The sequence below is a fragment of the Homalodisca vitripennis genome, chromosome 8 (assembly GCF_021130785.1).
Source record: "Homalodisca vitripennis isolate AUS2020 chromosome 8, UT_GWSS_2.1, whole genome shotgun sequence".
Classification (NCBI taxonomy): Eukaryota; Metazoa; Arthropoda; class Insecta; order Hemiptera; family Cicadellidae; genus Homalodisca; species Homalodisca vitripennis.
In genome coordinates this window covers 50758291-50779582 of record NC_060214.1, presented here as the reverse complement: position 1 = coordinate 50779582, position 21292 = coordinate 50758291, and the positions used below count along the sequence as shown (strand labels likewise).

Below are 21292 nucleotides of genomic sequence, written 5' to 3'. Positions count from 1 at the left end.
GTCCCGTCAGTCTGTTTTTCTGCTGTCCTAAGCGTCTCTGACAGGGACGTATTGGTAGGCGTCTCGTCTTGGAGCTTAACGCGTTATGAAGTATCAAAAACGGTCCCAAACCAAGGTGCGTGGGTATGGAAACCCCTTGTGTATCTCGGCTGTACGAGTGTCGCTCTGAACTTTGCCTCGTGTGCGACAGACAGATGGATTCCCTCCAAACTTGTGTCCTACCCCGATGCCAGTGACTGTTTTAGTGACAAAAAAGAGGTCGTAAGTGGCCTGTTCTTCATTGAAGCTCGTTTTAATGCTCTGGAAGCCCTGGACGAGCTGGAAGCGCCGCCCCTGGATGAAGCCAGGTAGGAAGCTAGAAGAACGCCTGTGGGTTGGCATCATCACATGAACCCTTCTCTTCTAAACCTCAGTAATAACCATATCTAGCAAATACTATACATAGACTCTATAATCTGTAAACGATCCAGGAGACATCTCATTAGGTAGCCTATACAAAATATCGAAAACCCTAAAAAGCGCTTTGATGCTTATTAATAGTATTTTAGAAATAAAATATCACCCATAGTTGTACGAACAAGGGCGTGCAAACTGCATGATGTTTAACATTGTTCTTACGGAGAAAACCTAATTTAATTTTACTACAGCCAGCTCTTAATCATACATGTGAAAGTTTAAAGTGAATATCCAATATTCTTATGCAATTCAATCACTGTAAAATATTTTATGGTGGGGTTAATGTCTGTAGAAAAAAAAATGTTTATCTACAACTTTACACCGCCATGCAAAAATTTTAAAACTTCTTTTTTAATTTATGAATAATTTTAATATTTACTTTGGAAAAGTTATCCCAAGTCCATATACGTAACACGCAACTATATTTTGGACAAATAAGTAACATCTGTATCTTAAGTACTTCAGATGATAACCATTTAATTAGTAACATTTACTCTTGATAATTCATGCAGAAACCGCCTAAGCGAAATAGACGAAACAGCAATTTACTTATATGTATGTACAAAATTAGATATTTTAATTACATTTGTATCGTAATAAATCGTGAATTGACGTTATATCCTCTATTTAGATTTTTCTTTTTTTGTGTGAAAGTGTAATACAGTTTCAACGTCTTGTTTAATATTAGTTTGCAGTAGAAACGTATTTCCAGTAATGATTTGCACCTGTAGATCCTGCATTGTAGATTATGCACCTTAAGGAAGATTTACCTGGAATTCAGAAAAAAAATTACAATTAAATTCAATCGTGCGACTGGAGGAGAAGAATCCAATTAACTCGTTCCCTGAGGTGTGTTTGCAGGAAAACAGTTCGGTCTGCCGGAATCTACACAATTTTTAACTAAGAATAATAAAAAAATTATTTGTATGTCCTCTTTCAAGCGAAAAACGCAGATTTTACATGGATAAACTTTTAAATCTAAAGTGCTCTCTATATTCACCACAAGCATGTACACAATTTATTACTAAGAATGATAAAAAAAATTATTCGTATGTCCTCTTTCAAGCGAAAAACGCAGATTTTACATGGATAAACTTTTAAATCTAAAGTGCTGGCTGTATTCACCAGAAGTTCAACACTGTCTTTTGGAGTTGTGCAGACATATGTTGTAAGTAAATTATAAGTACATACACATTAAGAAAGTTTATTATATTTTATATATTTTTTCCAGTAAAAGATACAGAATAACAAAACAATAACTACAATTACTTACTATTCATTACGTGTAAAAAAGTTGTGTTTACTTTTCTTATATTTAGCACAGGATAACACATCACTAACCTCACTCAATTAACAATCCAAAATATACTAAATAAAGACAAATATATTAGAAATAAAAAATGTGTTGTTTGTGCCATTTAAACCCCTTAAAAATCTAGCAGTCAACTAATTACTTCATCAGATGAGATTTATATCATCCAAAAGAATCATTGTTAGTATTTAACGCTTTTCTGGCCTTTTATAATTAAAGAAAGTAAAAATCAGAAATAAAACAGTAAACAAAAGGGAAAACTACTTTAGTCATCAACAAAAATTAAAATAACTCGCGTAAAGAGTTATTCTAATAAGAATCCAAGATTCCAGATGACAATATGCTAAGCTAAAATCAACAATAGTTTAGCAGCAGCATTTAAGACAAATTAAGACAACAATAAGTGAAATTAATAGTGTAGTTTTTCTAGTTTATTACTATACAAAACACGTTGTTAATCATCTATTATCGATGTTGTGTAGTTTGCGATAAACGTCAAACTAACCTCGTCAAGAGAAAAGACAGCAATACCAGGCGGCTCGCTTTATCGCATGCCATGAAGTCAGCACTTTGTGGGTTAAATACATAAAATTATTAGGGGAAAAAGTTATGATTTCAGTATTGAGTTTAGAATTAATTTCGTTCAGTAAACAAAGTTTTAGCTTGCATTGGCATTGAGTTGCTATCTTTGGTACGAACATTTGTCGTCAACAAACAAACTTATTTTGGGATTAAGAAGAGAAGAGCAGTTAATACCGTAATAAATAACGTCTTTTTGTTCATTTAGGACAAGAAGCTTAGGAATTTCATGTAGTCCTAAAAGAAACTTTGCACTGCTTCTAAAGTGACAGAATATTCTTAATGGCTAAGGTTGGAGCTGCCTCTTGTCGAGATTCATGAAGAAGAATTTAGGGTATTAATTAAAGATAATGTCCCCAGGAAGAATGAGAAGCCAGCTTTGAAACGGCCTCTCCACTTGTAACATCTAGGCTAGACATAAGGGCGTGCCACCCCCTGCCACCACAGCTGGCTTCCCCTTCTTCCGAGGGAATATGACTGAGATTGATGGCCAAAATTCTACCTCATGGATCTCAAAAGGAGGCGTCCCATAACCCACACCCATCCACAATATCATATCACTCCGGAAGCAGCGCAAAGGTCATTTTAGGACTAGGCGCAATTGCTAAGCTTCTTATCTTAAGAGAAGAAAAAAATAGTTGAAACTTACCAATCTGTTCCAGTAGATATTTGCTGTTCCTACCTTTATTCCATTATTACTCCCCCCCCCCCCACTTAATAAAAATGTATCATATAAATACTTATTTTGAATATTGAAATATAAAGTCATTGGTAAAATTATAAAGTTATTGCAGTTTGTAGTGTCATAACATGACCTGACATGAAGCTTCTTCATAGTGTTTATGGTACAAAGGATGGTTTAGTATGAAATTAATTATATTCTGTAAATATAATAACCCACTTCATTTAGAGAATATAATTACGTTGAGCACAAATGGTGAGATTTGGGATGGACTTTAAAGAAGTGTTTGTTGTAAAATGACTAATTCAAAGTAAGGGAGTTCGGACCCAAATTTTTTTTTAAATAGCACTTTTTTGGGTGTAATTTTTAAATAAACCTTCGTCTCATTACAAAAATTTTGGTATATAAAACATGTTTTTAAGTCATCGGGAAGATTTATAAAAAAAAGTTTAAAAATACTTGTGTATGATATTTTTGTGTGAATTCACGACATTTTGACACGTATTGACAGCAGGAACCAAAGATTACAGGCTATGAATTTATGTTATGATCATAACAATCATTTTCACTTGCCTGAGGTAATAATGGAGTATATAAAACCCATCTTTAGAGACTTGACCAAATCTGACTTGCTTAGCAAATGTTTTCATGGCAAAACTCAAAACCCCAATGAGTCACTGAACAGCGTCATTTAGAGTCAGTTGCCAAAAATAACATTTGTTGGCCTAAAAACTCTTGATGCATAATTCATGATGCGGTTGCATCATTCAATGATGGAAATATTACCAAATGTGAAGTGTTAAAGTGTTTGGGTATTGAACCTGGGAAAAATTGTGTTTCGGCAATGAAAGAATTGGACTTGATTTGAATTTAAAAAAGTGACCGAGAAGCGGCTGAGCTCTAGAAGAAAGCTAGGCAGAGTAAAAGACTACTGAAAAGGAAGTTAGAGGAGCAGTTGGATGAGGAAGATAGCACAGCAGGGCCATCTTATGCCCGAGGCATGTACTAAAACAAGTATGTTAAAACCTTGTAAGAATTTTCCCGGAAAAGTATATTTTAAAGATATAATGTACCTTTTCTCAGGAACCACTTGGAATAGGTCTTCCAAATTTTTACCACTTGTTATATACCTAAGTGCACACATTTTAACATGAGCTTTTTACATTTACTTAATTACAGGCCTATAAAAAAATAATATTTACTACTTTTTTAAAGTTTTTTTAGTATAAATTATTAAAATCAATAATTAGACAAAAAAAGTTTTTCAAAAAATCCCTGCGTTAAAGTGTTCAGATACATTCTAAAAGTAACCCACAAAAATGTCATTGCAATATCTTCAATAGTTTTTGAGAAAAGGTACATCAAAGTTGCTAAAATTAACATTGCAAGTATAGGAGGGTCCGAACCCCCCTAGTTAGCCTATATTGTTAAGGAAACAGGATTCATCCAGACATTTGCCATCGTTTAGTGAAACGAAAAATCAGTAACACTACGTTTCAAGATCTGCGATCTGATCTCTTCTTCAGGTAAATAACTAACCTAAAGCATAATTACAAACCAGGTTAAAATAAACAAACCATACCAGAGCGTACATGACTGGGTCAGTCGTAGGTGGTTGGTTAACGAATGCAGAAGTATTGTAACCTGTATTCTGTAGTTCTGTTTTAATAAATAGTGTTGTGTTTAGTTTTGTATTAAGTGCATGTTTTAGAGTTAGTGAAGTTGACACACAACATGGTGGTTGTGATTTCTGACCTAGGCGTTTCACAACGCTTTGGTATGATTGGTTTATTTTAACGTAGTTTGTACTTATGCGTTAGTTTAGTTATTTACCTGAAGAAGAAATCAGAGTGCAGATCTCGAAACGTAGTGTTATTGATTTTTTGTTTCACTGAACGATGGCAAATGTCCGGATAAATCCTGTTTCCTTTACAATCCTTCCATCGTCAAAAATAAACTTCAAACATAGCCAATATTGTCATACCTTAGTAAGTTTTCCTCGAACTCCAGGGAAAACGTTTTTATATAACCGAGCGTTTGGACTTTTTGGGTACGGCTCCTGTACAGGAGATCTTATTCCATGTCTAAAAATCTGAAATTGAAATCACCTTATTAGTGTGCTAATTAAGAAACAGTATTACAACAGTAAAATAAGAGAAATATATATATATATATATATATATATATATATATATATATATATATATATAATTTTTTTTCAATAAACATTGAATCAATGTTTAATGGTAGCACATTCACCCGGCAAGTGAGAGATCCGGGTTCGAGTCCCGGCGGAGCAAGTACTTTTTGTGATTCAATGTTTATTGAAAAAAAATTAAATTCGGCTATTGCTATTTATACAAATTTAATTAAATGTAAATAAAAGTCATTTGACAGGTATTTGGTCTTCTGATCATATGTTAGTTTGGTTATTTAAACACATATGTGACAGATACGGCCAAATACAAAATAAATTGAATCATAAAAAGTAAGGGCTCTGTTGTGTAATGGTAGCACATTCACCCGGCAAGTGAGAGATCCGGGTTCGAGTCCCGGCGGAGCAAGTACTTTTTGTGATTCAATGTTTATTGAAAAAAAAAAAAAAATTAAATTCGGCTATTGCCATTTATACAAATTTAATTAAATGTATATATATATATATATATATATATATATATATATTCGACCATCCTACACAGTTTTGATGGCCGGCAGTCAAAACAAATACTCTGTTATCAGTCACTAATTTTATGACCCTGTGAAATAGTATTCGGCCTCTGTAGTGTTATCACTTGATTTGTTTACAAACTACTGTGGACAATCTTAAACCTTACTTATTAACATAACATTAAGCAACAAAACCGTAATTACTACAAAAATTATACACACTTCTTGTTAAATACTGCTACTTTCGTAGTTTATTTATTTTATTATAACCCATGAAACCTAAATTTCCCTATACTCTATGTACAACCTTTTCATCACTCAAATATATACATTCAGAAATATTTTATTCAATTATACCTGTTAATTGTTTGGTTTCCTCAGAGTTCATCAGCCATTTATTCAGATGAGCTTTAAATGTTTTATTAGATTTACACTTTTTTATATCAATTGGTAACATATTAAAACACTTTAGGCCTAAAAAACAAACTAGTTAAAAAAAGATGTTTCAAAAGCTCTGTTCCTTTGTTTCAGCTTCTTGGGAAAAATGTTTAATACTTTATAAATAAATGTTGACGTGGTAACATATTCAGCCTTTGATAAAGAGGAAAAGAAGATTCTCCCTTGTTCTTATATAAAATGGTGATGATCCTATATGAGACTGCCAATTTTTCATAAACGAATTAATTTTGTAAGTAAATTAAGTCATGGAAAATATTATATAGACCGTGAATATGTACTAGCTAAAAATATCCGTGCTTCGCTAATATAAAAATAGAGTAAAAATTACGTCGTGACTATCACTTTGGTTTGTTTAGAGACAATATAATACTTTTAATTACAGTGGAAGGGATATGAGGCTTCGGACAGCTTTTGACAAAAACACTAGTGAATTACTGAGCAAAAGAAATAAACAGAACCTTCCATAAAACCTTCTGGTAAATAATGGGGGTTTTCACACCCGTTTATCAAGAGAACTTACAAGTGAAATGGCAACATTTTTTGTTTAGCCACATGGCCAATTATGCTATGTGTAACACAATTGGTCATTAAATCCACTCCTGCCACTTTTAAGCTCACTCCTTACTTACACTTTGTTTATTTCCATGAAAACATTTTATTTTTTCAAAAAGAGAGAGGACAATCTCCTTTTGAAAGTCTTTTGCTGCTCGACCTCATGTGCGAAAATCTTATAAAAGGGAATAAGGAGGAGAGTCAAGCACAAGATCGACGATACTAACAAAAAGTAAAACGGCCACATACAGGTGTTGAACCTTCGGTATTTCTAACGCATACCTAAGGTCCAACGTCTTAGACCACTCGAGCACCAGCACTCCCATCTATCTTAGTAAACCAACGGAACCGTTTAACTTAGTGTGGCAATTTGACAAAATCAAGGGAATTATAAGTGAAAACCCGCTTTTACCACACCACGAAGATGGTTTCTTAAATAATGTTTCTGTGTAAAGCTTTATCTTGCAGACGTGTGCTATTCAAAATTTTTGGAAGAATCATTATTGGATTGCTTGAAGCATTTGATCACCAGATTTCAACCGAAGATTGTGACGTAGAGTCTTAGGTGGACAAAAAATATCATTTTATAGTGTAAGAATGGCTTCTTGCTTCAGCTACATCGTCTGTGCCTTAATTGATAAGGAATTAAAATGTGCATAGATCGGAATATAACTGCTTTAAGTGTTTAGGTCTTAAATGACTATACATTGATTAATTGGAGTGTTTACCATTTTCTTCCCTTACGCGCCTATCTCCTACATCTAAGAACTACCCTTAATCAAGTTGGCCTTTCAGACATAACCCTACGTACACTCTAGATATTAAATCCTGCAAAACCAGGGTTTTTGCAATAGCCGATAAAACTTATGCTAAACATCCTCTTTTTATTAAATTTGCATACTGTTCCATAACGAAGCACGGGTTTGTGCTAGTTCGATTTACAACTTAAATAACATATTTTCTGTCTACCATAAACGTAATTATCTTATAAGGAAGGTTTTAACCCTTTCTTGGTGTAAATAATACAACTGAGCAGTTTTTTCTCCATTTACGACGAGGAATTAGTACAAATTATGGAAAGTAGGAGTATGTCACACCACATCGAGTAACAGGCTTCACAGAGGTTGCACGCAAAATTTCAAATATCTACAGCTCATTTTATTTTTTTAGATGTCCTGCGGACAGATAGACAACAGAGAATTTGTGTTAGCATACTGAGTGATAGGAATCAATGACGCTCAGCCTAATTCCAAGGGTGCACATACAACATCATAAAACACATTCATGTCTACGTAGAAGTGAACTTCCACGCGAAAATCAAAGTATACAGAGTAAATCTTTCTCGAGATATCTTGTCACATGATGCATTCACTTCAATTCAATTTTTATTCTTTAAATTAAGTTATGCTGTTTTCAAATAAAAGTTCCGGTACGCTACTAAGGGTGCATTGAACTCAAATGTTGTCACCGACTTTTTTCATTGAATTCAATATATTATATTTTATTTTTACGCGTTGAATACAATATTTACTTATTAAAAAGTCAAACGACTGTACACAGTTTGCTTAAAAAATTATTTACTCAACTGTGTTTTCGTCTTGTCATGGTTACCCATAATACCCAATGTAAAAATATTTAGTAACACCTGGCCAAATCCCAAGGAGTGAAATGCACCATCATCGAACTCAGTTTTTCTAATATAGAATTACAGCTTCGTATTAAATTTCAACTTTATAGGTCAGGTCGTTTTCGAGATATCGTCCGGACATACATACGGATAGAAATAAAACATTTTTGACCTCACGAGTGATAGACTTCGCTACAGCTCAGCCTATTACTATAATTTGTAAGTTGTACTCGTAACCAACAAATCATCATAAATTTTCACAATAAATTTGGTATGGGCAGTAATTTTCTGATTATATTTTACCGTGTATTTATTAAAATAAAACATACATTTTAAGAATATTCCTAGGCTGGTACTCAAAGATGTCCTGCTTCCAAAGTGTTCCCTACTTGATACTTATCAATAATACACCTTGTAGGTCCTTCTAATAATATACTTGTATCATACAATAAGACAATAAGCAAAGGTATACTCACCGCGTAGACGTATTGAAGACCAGATGTTGGGGGAAGCGTTGCGTCGAATTCGTGATAATGTGGTCTGCGTGAAAAATCCACGTTGGCAAAAACCAAGCCTGGAAAAGCCTCGTTTGCTGTGAACAGTCCAGCCAAGGTTACAAACAGAAAACATAAAACATTATTATAATTAATGAATAACTAAAGTTCCTTAACTTATATACAAAGTGAGGTTTATCAACAGCCTTACCAACTATTTTGTAAGTATATACATATAGATAAAACAGGATCGTCGAGGGTGTAGTTCCACTCACTGGACATGACCAGGATCGTGCACTAGCCGGGGGCAGTATTCAGGCCAAGTACATATACAATAGTGGACATATACCCCCGGAAGGTAAAGTTCCAGTCCGTGGACATGAACAGGATCAGGTATAAGCCGGGTACAGCATTCAGGCCATGTACATATACAATAGTGGACATATACCCGCGGAGGGTGTAGTTCCAGTCCTTGGACGTGACCAGGATCTGGCATATGCCGTGGGCATTATTCAGGCCATGTACATATACAATAGTGGACATATACCCCCGGAAGGTGTAGTTCCAGTCCTTGGACATGAACAGGATCAGGTATAAGCCGGGGACAGTATTCAGGCCATGTACATATACAATAGTGGACATATACCCACGGAGGGTGTAGTTCCAGTCCTTGGACGTGACCAGGATCTGGCATATGCCGTGGGCAGTATTCAGGCCATGTACATATACAATAGTGGACATATACCCGCGGAGGGTGTAGTTCCAGTCCTTGGACGTGACCAGGATCTGGCACTAGCCGGGGGCAGTATTCAGGCCAAGTACATATACAATAGTGGACATATACCCCCGGAAGGTGTAGTTCCAGTCCTTGGACATGACCAGGATCAGGTATAAGCCGGGGACAGTATTCAGGCCATGTACATATACAATAGTGGACATATACCCGCGGAGGGTGTAGTTCCAGTCCTTGGACGTGACCAGGATCTGGCATATGCCGTGTGTAGTATTCAGGCCATGTACACATACAATAGTGGACATATACCCCCGGAAGGTGTAGTTCCAGTCCTTGGACATGAACAGGATCAGGTATAAGCCGGGGACAGTATTCAGGCCATGTATATATATATAGTGGACATATACCCGCGGAGGGTGTAGTACCAGTCCTTGGACGTGACCAGGATCTGGCATATGCCGTGTGTAATATTCAGGCCATGTACACATACAATAGTGGACATATACCCGCGGAGGGTGTAGTTCCAGTCCTTGGACGTGACCAGGATCTGGCATATGCCGTGGGCAGTATTCAGGCCAAGTACATATACAATAGTGGATATATACCCCCAGAGGGTGTAGTTCCAGTCATTGGATATGATTAGGATCTGGCATTAGCCGGAGGCAGTATTCAGGACTAGTACATATACAATAGTGGACATACAACCCCAGAGGGTTTAGGTCCAGTCATTGGATATGACCAGAATCTGGCATTATCTGGGGGCAGTATTCAGGTCATGTACATATACAATAGTGGACATACACCCCCGGAGGGTGTAGTTCCAGTCCTTGGACATCACCTGAATGTGGCACTATACCTCCAGGAGCATTATTCAGGTTGTGTGCATATACAGTAGTAGTATTGTACACCGAAGGGCGTAGTTCCAGTCCTTGGACATGATTAGGAGCTGGCATTAGCGGGGGGCAATATTTAGGCCTTGTACATATACAGTAGTGGAATTATACCACCAGAGGGTGTAGTTCCAGACCTTAGACGTAACCAGGCTTTGGCATTATACTTCCGGGAGCATTATTCAGGCTGTGTACCTATACAGTAGTGGAGTTATACCCCCGCAGGGTGTAGTTCCAGTCCTTAGAAATGACCAGGCTCTGGCACTATACCCCCAGGGGTATTTTTAAGGCTGTATACATGTACAGTAGTAGACCTATACCCCTGAACTGTGTAGTTTCAGTCCTTAGACATGACTAGGCTCTGGAACTATACCCTGGGCAGCCGTTATTCAGGTCGTTTACATGTACAGCTGTGGAAATATAACCTACAGAGAGATCCGATTGTTTTATTTGTCTAAACCTGTCGTTAATTGCGTTTTGTGTTACGACAATATAATTTTAGAAGCAGGGGTGCAATCACGCTACCCTTTGAAGTAACTTGATTCACCTTTATTGTACGCTTCGAACCATTTGGTATAAAGCGCATGCACTCTACTCCCGCTAATACCCTTCCCTACTCGCGGTTCCACCGTGTACAGCCCTTTCCAAAATCCATGGGGCACTGACAGAACAAGTCGCTTCACCTTTGCTAGTAGTTTGGTTTGGACTCATCATCATTTTACGCGTAGAGTGGAGAATTTGGGGTGATTTTTACGCATGCGCAGACCTCGCTTCGAGTTATATGGTTCGGTCTGTACAGTAACTACTAATAGGCTTACGTGGTATCACAAACATACATTGTTCAGAGACCTCGTTCAAGCACACGTAGCGATCATCTGGGCAGCATTTGCCGTAGTCGCTATTGCAGGGTTGGTCGCAGTAACATAGTGTCCCTGGGATGGGGGTGTAGCAGGACCTGCAGCATGGGATGCGGTGTAGCTCACAGCAATTGCCTGGGGTGTCCGAAGTGTCGGAGATTGCTGCGACCTTTACGGCCAGCAGCGTTACTGCTAGAAACACCACCTGGACAGAGCAGAAGGATATGGAACGAGTGGAGTAGCTAGAATTGTTGATATAATGTCAAATTGCAAGACATTATGATAATAATTATTATTATTATTTTGTTGCATTTTGGCAATAAGACATTGCATTGCAAAAGTTATTATGGGTTATTAGTAAAAAAATCCCTACTATACACATTCATACTTACAATACTCATTCAAACTTACATCTCTTTCCCATTCAAGCCAACATTTATTCAACATGAGACTCGGGGTAGAGCCTAATTAATTAATTAATACTAATTTTTATGTAAATTTTGATTCTAATTCTCCCAGCAGCCAGCCATGAACTCTTCGACAGAATAAAACGCATTCGACACAAGTAGGCGCTTCAGAAGAGCTTTAAACTGGTTTAAATTATCCGATTTTATAAGACTCTAGGGAGCCGATTGACAAATTTCACTCCCGCCTCTGACGGCAAGCGTTCGAAGGCCACCGTCCTATGCTGTTCTGCACGGCAACTCTCCTTGCCTCTAGTTTCGCAAGAGTGAATGTCACTACCCCGAATAAGAACACACTTCGATCGACAATACAGGGCAACTTCCAATATATAGAGGCAAGGCAGAGTCAGCAATTCGAGCTCCCTGAAAGCATCTCTGCACGACTCTCTGATGGTTAATTGGGAAATTATTCTGACAGCTTTTTTTTGTAGTCTGAATACTCTTACTAGTTTGTATTTGGCACAGCTGTCCCAAAGTCTTAAACCATAATGTCAGGTATGGATAAATCAGGCAAAAAAAAAGCCATTCTTAAAACTTTTTGTGAACAATAGTTGGCAAGGTTACGCAGGGTGTAGATGCCTGAAGTAACACGAGCACAGATTTAGTCCACATGATTGTTCCAGGTTAGACCTTTGTCGAGGTACATCCCTAGGAACCTGGTAGAGTCAGTATTCTCTAAGAGCTCATTTTCTACAAAAACTGCCGGGTGGCTTACGTCTTCATTTTGTCGGAGACAAAAGTCTATCTATGCTTGTATTTGTAAATTGGCTGCTGCCGTTGGAAAATAAATAAATAAATAAAAGTTGATGAAATTAGATTTTGTACTGTTTGTTCTTAAGTTGATCTCAGAAAAAGTTTGAATGCAGCAATTGACAGCAATGAAGGATTCCATTTCAAGATTTTCTTTTGAAGTTGATTTTATGCAGAGAGTCGTATCATCGGCATATTGAATTATCTTTGCATTTTGGATCGATGAAATTATTCGACTTACATATAGACGAAAAAGATCGGGCCCAAGAATAGATCCCTGTGGGACTCCATGAACTTGTTTATTTCTCTTCGACATGACATCTGAGATCTGCACACACTGGTATCTGTCCCTGAGGTAAGACGAGATCCATTTATAAGGGAGACTCCGAATGCCACAAAGCTCTAACTGGTTCATCAGTGTCTCATGATGCACGCAGTCAAACGCCTTGGAAAGGTCGAGAAATACGCTGAGCACATGTTCTCGCCTCTCCAACTCATCGGCAACATTATCCAGAAGATTCTAAATTGCGTCGATTTTGGATTTGTCTTTCCTGAATCCAAACTGATTTGGACTCAAAATCTCAAAACGCTCCAGAAATTAATTTAGCCGTATCAGGAAGGCAGCCTCAAAGACTTTACTGAATACCGGAAGGATTGAAATCGGCCGGTAGTTGCTCATTTGCCTAGAATCACTTTTCTTAAAGATCGGTGTTAATTTAGCAGTCCTTAAAATTGAAGGGAAAGAGCCTTGAATGAAAGAAAAGTTTATTAATTTGGTTAGTGGTGTCAGTATATGCTGAAAGCATAACTTGAGAAACCACACTGAGACACCATTTATGTCGGTCGACTTTTTTTATTTCAATCTCTGTATGATGCGGGCCACCTCATCCTCGTCAACAGGGGCAACGACCATGGATGTCAGCGGTTCCGGATTTCGACCCGTACCGCAGCCGGACCTCCCACAAAACGAAGCAGATGACACCAAAGAGAAATAGGCACTGAACTCATTCGCTATGTGTTCTTGCTGTGTAAACATTTTATCTCCAATTACAATTTCCGAACATTTTAGACTTTTTGTGGACATTAGTTAGGCGGTTTGGTTAATAATTTTCCAAACCGTTTTTGAAAAATTGTCATAGTTCCTTAGTTTTTCATCAATTTCGTAGGCTTTAATCGCTCTTATTACTTTTTTGTAAATTCTTTTATAATTGCTAAAAAAGATTTTAAATTCCTTATTTTTATAAAACTTGAATGATAAAATTTTATTTTTTTCTTGGAAGTTAAAATACCGCGAGTAATCCACGTATTCTGTTTGGCCATTTTTTACTCTACTGTTTTGTAAAGGACATGACAAATTCAGATAAAAGATGATCTGTTGTTGAATCCATTGGGCATGTCATCTAGGCAATTATAATCGTCTAAGAAATCCCAGGATTCCAGCGCTAGATGCATTTTCAATTCATCAATATTTTTTGGTCGCACAATGCGTATGATAGAATTGAGGTGGTACAGTTTGACAATTAAAATCTCAAGATGTATAAATGGATTTTATTAAATAAGGTAAAATTTTATTTGAAATCTCCTATCATCCCTTTACATGTTCTCCTTTACAGGTCATATCTAGGCCTACTATATTTCCGCGAACAACTAAACAGTAATATATTATATTTAATTAGTAAAGTGAGTTTAATCATGGCAATTAATAGACAAATTTATTTAATTGCTGATCTAACACCCTATTTAACAATGGTTCATAAGGAGATAATTAAAAAAATGACATTGTTCTCTTTATCAAATAATATAAAAACTGGAGTTGTAAATCGAATAAATTAAAATCATACAAATTTTTTAGCTATAAAATTGGCAACAATTTACTAAAGTTTTGTCTTTAAGGACTGTGCCCGGTATGATGGATAGAGATAAGGGAAACACTAAGGGAATAAGAGCTCTGAATCAGGCTTTGAATACAAAGAACACCAAAATTGCAAAAATTTAACCTAAAACTTAGTTTTTAACCACGTTTTGTAGCATAACCAAGTGAGATAGGGTAACAAGTCACTAGAAAATGTTTTGAACTTAATTCCAAACCATTATATTTTGTCAGAATCTAGTTATAACCTATGACTTATACTATAGTCCTTTTTAAACAGAATCAACACGGGGAAATTATAAAAATGTGACAAATCTTTTAACTTTGCGGGCGTTTTTTCAGGAGAGATATGGAAAAATGTATTTTATTACAGTTTTGTCGATCAGTTCATTTTATAAAACTCTCACAAAAATTAGATTTGAGGTACAACCTACGGTTTGGCCACTATTGAGTTAAAAAAGGAAAACTAAACTTTAATAAATGAATATTTTTAATTTTGTATGTGAATTATTTGTTTATGTCTGGTATTTTAACTTTATATCCTGTCAGTCACACATCAAAAGACAGCAGACATCTAAATGTTAAATTTATACGTAATTTAGAACCTTTATCCTTATATGAATGAGTGCCACACATGTGACTGTACACTATTTTTTATCTACAAAATGTAAATTTAAGCAAATGCCTCAGCCATTTCACTGAAAGTGATAACAACTGTATAATGTAAGATAAATTTGGAACATTTTCATATAATCATTATATTATCGAATTTTAATAATTCAGAGAAATTTTATCCGGCGTTTATCTTCTTACAAATATTTCTTGGACAACGATTGACAAACACCGAATTAGCCGAATTGTACCAGCTGTTCTGGAAATTACAGTTCATAACAACACACTTAACGATTAATCTTTTTAGATAAGATATAAAATTTGTTACCTTACTCGTATTTTAATTGTTACCAAAAGTAACATCTGATTACTTGACATTAATAAGTATATGTATGCTAAGTATCCAAACTCGATATACAACCTAACGTGTAGTGCCTAGGTCTGTAGCATGGAGGAAAACTAGACTATTATTGTTAAAACACTGCTATGAAACACCACAATGGAAAATAAAATTGAATACATCATTAGCAAGGCATCCAAAGAAAGATTTTTTTATATGCGTTAAATTGAAAATAAAACTTCGTTTTTACATAGACAAGATGTACAATTTTGTTGTAACTTTTACGCGAAAACTTTTGTTTTTGGGGTCGATAGCGGCGAAACCATTGGTCGGAGGTCAAAATAAGACTAACGTTTTATTTAGGAAATAAGATGACCTACAAAAAAGGTCCAGTGACTTTTTACTATATTTCCCTTAGTTTGACCGCAAAACGCGATTAAGTGAAAATATTGGACATTTTTCGCCTAAAAATTTACATTCCGGGCTTGATAGCGGCTAAACGGTTGGTCGTAACTCAAAACAAATTTTAAACGGGATTTAGGAAATCACGTGATCTACAGAAAAGGTTCAGTGACTTCGGGAGTTGGCTGAGCGTTAGCTAAGCGTCAATAGTAGATAGGGACAGAGGAATATTTATTATGTTCACAGACACAATACCCTCTAAAAAAAGGCCCAAGTGTGTCATTAACCCCCGGTAATATTAACCCCCCCCGGGGATTTCCTGGTATGACCTGATAACCTCCTGTACATTCAACCCCCTGATGTGTTAACCCCCCTGGTAACATTAAACCCCCCCAGGAAATTTCCTGCCATGACCTCATGTCCGAATTTTACCAGTCACCAAATCTCTTAAACCCCCCCCCCTGGGAAGATCCTGGTATGACCAGATAACCCCCTGGAGACTTATCCCCCGGTAACGTTAACCCCCCCTGGGAATTTGTTCATATGACCAGACAATATCCTGACGAAATTAAACCCCCTCTTGTCTTAACCTCCTTAACATTAATCACCCACCCAGGGAATTTCTCGCCTTGACTAGATAGTCTCCTGGTGATATTAAACCCCCTGTTCGACTTAAAATACTGCCTTGAGGTCGGTTTTTTATTATGTTTATACTAAACAATTCAAGATAGCTGACCCGTGCAGACTTTTCTCCCGAGCTCATTTCTGGCTAAACCATAGGTCGTAGATCAGATCTGAGGGCACAATCGAAAGACAAAATTAAATTTCCAACAAGAAAGGTCCAGTCACTTTTTGTCGTATCTCTAACGGTTTAACCGCAAAATGCCCCTCAAAGTCAAAAGTTTTTACGAATCCGGAAAAAAATCTATGAAAAAGGTCAATTTTTAAATCCCTTGTCATTTACTTAATGTCCGGACTTAACCAGTCACCGAATTCCGCTTATCTCCGAATTTGCAAGCGTTTACTTTGGGGGCCTGGGGGCGTAGCCCCCAGCGAGCCGAAGGCGAGTTTCCATATAATCGTCTTGCTCCCTGTTTGTCTTTAGGGCGTTTCAAGCCATTCATGAAATCTCAACGAAGCCTTTGACGTGATGTGGCGTACGGTTTCTTTCTAGTAAAGTGGAAATAAATATTAATAAAAGCCAAATAATAAATCGTTCCCGTCTCCAAGTAGGCCATCTTCGTTAAGATAAGTTCTTATCATTATAATATTGATCTAATATCCTTTGCTTCACCCCAATTTATCTACAGACATGAATCTTCCTGCATACTCAAACAAATATTTCTTTCTTTCCTGTCCACACAAATGTTTATTGCATCAAGTACAACTGGAATCCTATCTCTATACATTGTTGACTGAATGAGCTGATTAACTCAGCCCTTACATTAACATTAACAAACATTTTCTATTTAAAATTTCCATTCGGCTAATATACAGAGTGTCCCGTAACTCTCTATATAGGTATACCACGTTATTGCTTAGGTCAAGACAGACATATTTCCCTATATGAACATGGGTCTCCGATGCTTAGTCTCCCATCTGTCTGTCCGTATGTGTTTTTTATAAAAAAATTAATCCCCTAAAAACTAATAAATTCAACTATACCAAACTTGGCTCGAATATTTATGATGACAAGGGTGGTTACTGAAAAATATATCATGAAATAATCTTTAGTATTTTCAAAATGGCGGCCATTAAAACTATTAAACTTTGAATATCTTAATAACACATCTTACAAGAACAACAGTTTTTAGAAACTTTTATCACATATCTGATGACACTAAAATGATTTAAATCGAGTAATAAATAGTTTATTTAAAGCAGATGTCCTGTGGTAATACATGGCCTATATTGAGAGCTGCCATGTATTCAGTGTTTGTGTTGTTGGCTAATCACTGAGAACCTTAATGAACTAAAAAATATATAATTCTATAAATACTAGTATACTTACTCTGGCTTTGGCGTAAACTAACTTCCCTTATTATTTAGGTTATGGTTTCTTACTAGTAAACAAACTATATAGTTCCTATAAAGGGGGAGTTTATCGTGTTTATAGTCATACTTAGTTCTATTGGCATTATGTTGAACGTGTAATCCTCTAATGGTTATAGTCTCGGCTCTCTAACTGAGAGATCACGGGTGCAATTTCCGGGGAGGGCCAATCAATGTATACACACGAAACAGTGTGTGTACTTTGAAAATACACCAGTGTACATCGAAGCCTACATATTTGAAGCTGAGGTTTAAAAGAGAACAAAAAAATTTTAAATTTTATTAACATTTAACTCAAGAAAAATTAACTCAAGAGCAGTGAATCTAATGCCCTCATTATATGCTGTATTTAGACAGAACATAGATCTACATAATATTTTGTTTATTACTGTGAAAGCTTTTTAAAGTGTAATATTGTTACATATGACCTCTTCAAATTTTAACCCTATAAGGTATAATCTCCTATGCTCAATATAGTTCTTAAACAACAATGTCTTGATATAGGCAGATATAAAATACAAGGCAATATCTGAGACAAAACTAAAACAAATATTACAAATAATTCTCAGTTACACATTTTAACCACAGTACCTTTCTTGGAAGATCCATGCACATCTTGAAAATCCAAACAGAAGAACTAATATATACCTATGTCCCTTTTTAGTTCTAGTCGGTGGACTAAAAATGTAATTTTTATTAACCTTAAGGGTATTTATACCCATATTACGTACAAATACTAGAGGGCGACTGTTGAATTTTTCAAATATTACAGATATTTATTATACAACGCACTAAATAATCTACATTATTTTTATAAAAAATATTGATTTATTATTCTCAGCGTAAGTAAAATACTTAAGGGACCTCCAACAAAAGAATTTTCAACGGGTTCGAAATAAAATGCACAAGTTGTGCTGTCAAAACTATTTAAACTTTACCATGTTAATTTTTTTTAACATCACAATTTAATTTTTACATAATAGTCATCTTTATTTTACTGTTTATCAATACTTTGCACTGTAGTCTGAGTTTCATAATCCACATCTTGATACTGTTTATACCTTTAAAGGCTAATGTTAAACAGCTAATTAGCTACAAAAAGTTATACTATTATATTCCTGTTCAATATGTGTGTGGTGTGTGTTTACTAAGTTTTAGATTATAGCTTACGCAAGACTTTAAATAAGTTGTATCTATATTGCTGTTACATAAAGCCACATTTTAACACTGATCATTACCATGCTGTTGTCTGTGTTCTAATGATCAACATCGTCGTCAACCCCCTCACATATGCGTTATAACTTATTATGTTCAGAGATTTTAGGTAAATAGAAAGTTTTTAATCTTTTAAACTTAACTAAAGAGCGAATCGTTCTACTTCCGCTTATGAACTAATACATATTTGAAACAATTTAAAACTACGTACTTATATAAATTCGTTTAATATTTCTATACACAAAATTGCAACTAAGGCCTCTTTCTCGTATACATAACATTTTACTTCTGGATCTGTAAGTTTCTATCATTTTGCACAGTTTAATTTGGGCCGTTTCCTTGTAACAAACAACCAAACAGCTATGGAATTTGCAGGTGTCGTAAATGGTTTGCAAAAATTAGCTAACTGGAATATAGGGGATACTCGCTATTACATCCTTCAGCCTAGAGAAAAAGTTTTAACACTCAATGATCCACACAAATTCGGTGTGTTTTTATCTTAGGTTGCTTATCAGAATAAACACAGAGTGTTCAGTAAAAGTGTTCCAATACTTTGGATTTTGTTCTAAACATTAAAACAAGCAAAAACGTACATTTGAAGGTATGTCCTAAAACCTTAAGTTTTTTGTCTATATGTCTGTATGTTTATTTTATCATTATATCTTGTGAACCGGTTAAGTTATGAAACTTAAGAATAGTATTAATTTTTTGTAGACCTTTTTGAAAATAGAATATTGACAAAATCCTTTTATCCGTTTCAAAATAGCGGACATTATTCGGTTTCGAATTATTTTCATGCAATAATTTAAGCTTCCACCATTTTGAAGCAGGTTAAAGGATTTTTTTCATATTTAATTTCAATAAGATCTACCAAAGGTTAATATAATTTTCAAGTTTCATAACATTTTAACTTGTTCAAAAGATATAATCTTTTGATAAATAACACATACAGATAGATAAACAAGAAAATAAAGGTTTTAGGACATACCTTCATGTGAACATTTTTGTTTATTTTTATATGTAGAACAAAATTTTAAAGTATTGGAACACTTTTACTGAACACCCTGTATATTAGCACAATTTTCAATGTTATTCCTGAAAATTTGCCTGACTTGTTTGAAATTTTTATGACGTTGAAAGCTCCTTGTGATTTCCGTTCTACTAGGATCTAAGATCACACACTATACTTTTAAATCAAATTATTAAAAAAAATATTTTGTTGTAACAATGTTTTTATCTTAGTGAAGCCAAGTATGCTAAACAGAATGATAACCATGTTCGCTCATTTGATTTTATTCTAGAAAATACTGTACTACAAGTTTATAACGTTAAAATTCCTGTCTAAAATTTGGAACGGAACAGAATTGAAAAACAATTACCCTTTTTAAACAATATTTAACCAAATTTGGATACTGTAATTAATATTTAATTTATATTTTTGAACAATCTATGTTTTAAGCAATTAGTAAACTTGTCCGATCTATTACACAAAAGCACATGGTCCTGACTTATATAGAAATTTCATAAGTGTACCTGTACCGATTATTGCCGCAACATACTATATTGGCAGTATACACTGAAAATTTGATGAGTAAACTACAAACAAACATAGTTTGTTAAATAAGTTACCGTTAATATAAGTTACCGCAAAATTGTTAAACTGAAACCCTACACGTCTAAGGTTTCAATGGTTTCGTTTTAAAAAACGCGACATATAAAACTCGAACTCTGAAACTAGTTACAACGAAATACGTTTTTAACAAACCTCCAACTGGAGACAGAAATATTACAAAATATGTAAAAGAAATCATTGTAATTTAACAATTATTAACATAAAATGAACTGCACTGTTAGCTAAAAATATATATCGTGGTTATGTTAAAAAAGGGGAAATATTCTTACTTTACTTGTAAAACTTAAGAGAAATTCTTTACCTGCATTCCGGTCCAAACAGAACTCACGCACTCCACCAGCCGTAGAGATAACGCAGACTACGGAAGTTTGAGCTTTAACCTTTAAACTTGTGTGCCGTTGACCGATTATCTATTAATATCCGAGTACGTCGTCATGTCATAACATTATCAAAGATAAGACATAACGTGCTCTGCCGTTATCACAGGATAAATTAATTCCTATTACACATTTAGGTCATATTTAATTTATTTTATTGATAAGTTCACATGATTATATACAGTGTTGAAAAAAGAGGAATATTTTGGGAAATGGTTTACTATTGACATCGGACACTATAGTCTGTTTCGTTTCGTTTACCGTATGCC

At 35.2% G+C, this 21292-nt stretch overlaps 1 protein-coding gene across 1 annotated transcript in view; it reads right to left on the bottom strand.

Annotated features, from left to right (window-relative positions):
- Positions 1-21044, bottom strand: part of LOC124367614 (putative acid phosphatase 5) — a 34312-nt gene extending 13268 nt beyond the window's left edge. The window contains exons 1-4 of the mRNA XM_046824575.1: positions 20948-21044; positions 11288-11513; positions 8811-8926; positions 5014-5121 (exon numbers count right to left, since the gene is read on the bottom strand). Coding sequence (XP_046680531.1) covers positions 5014-5121; positions 8811-8926; positions 11288-11513; positions 20948-20953 — 456 coding nt within the window. The 5' untranslated portion in view covers positions 20954-21044. The remainder of the gene's footprint in view (positions 1-5013; positions 5122-8810; positions 8927-11287; positions 11514-20947) is intronic.
- Positions 21045-21292: the final 248 nt, after the last annotated feature.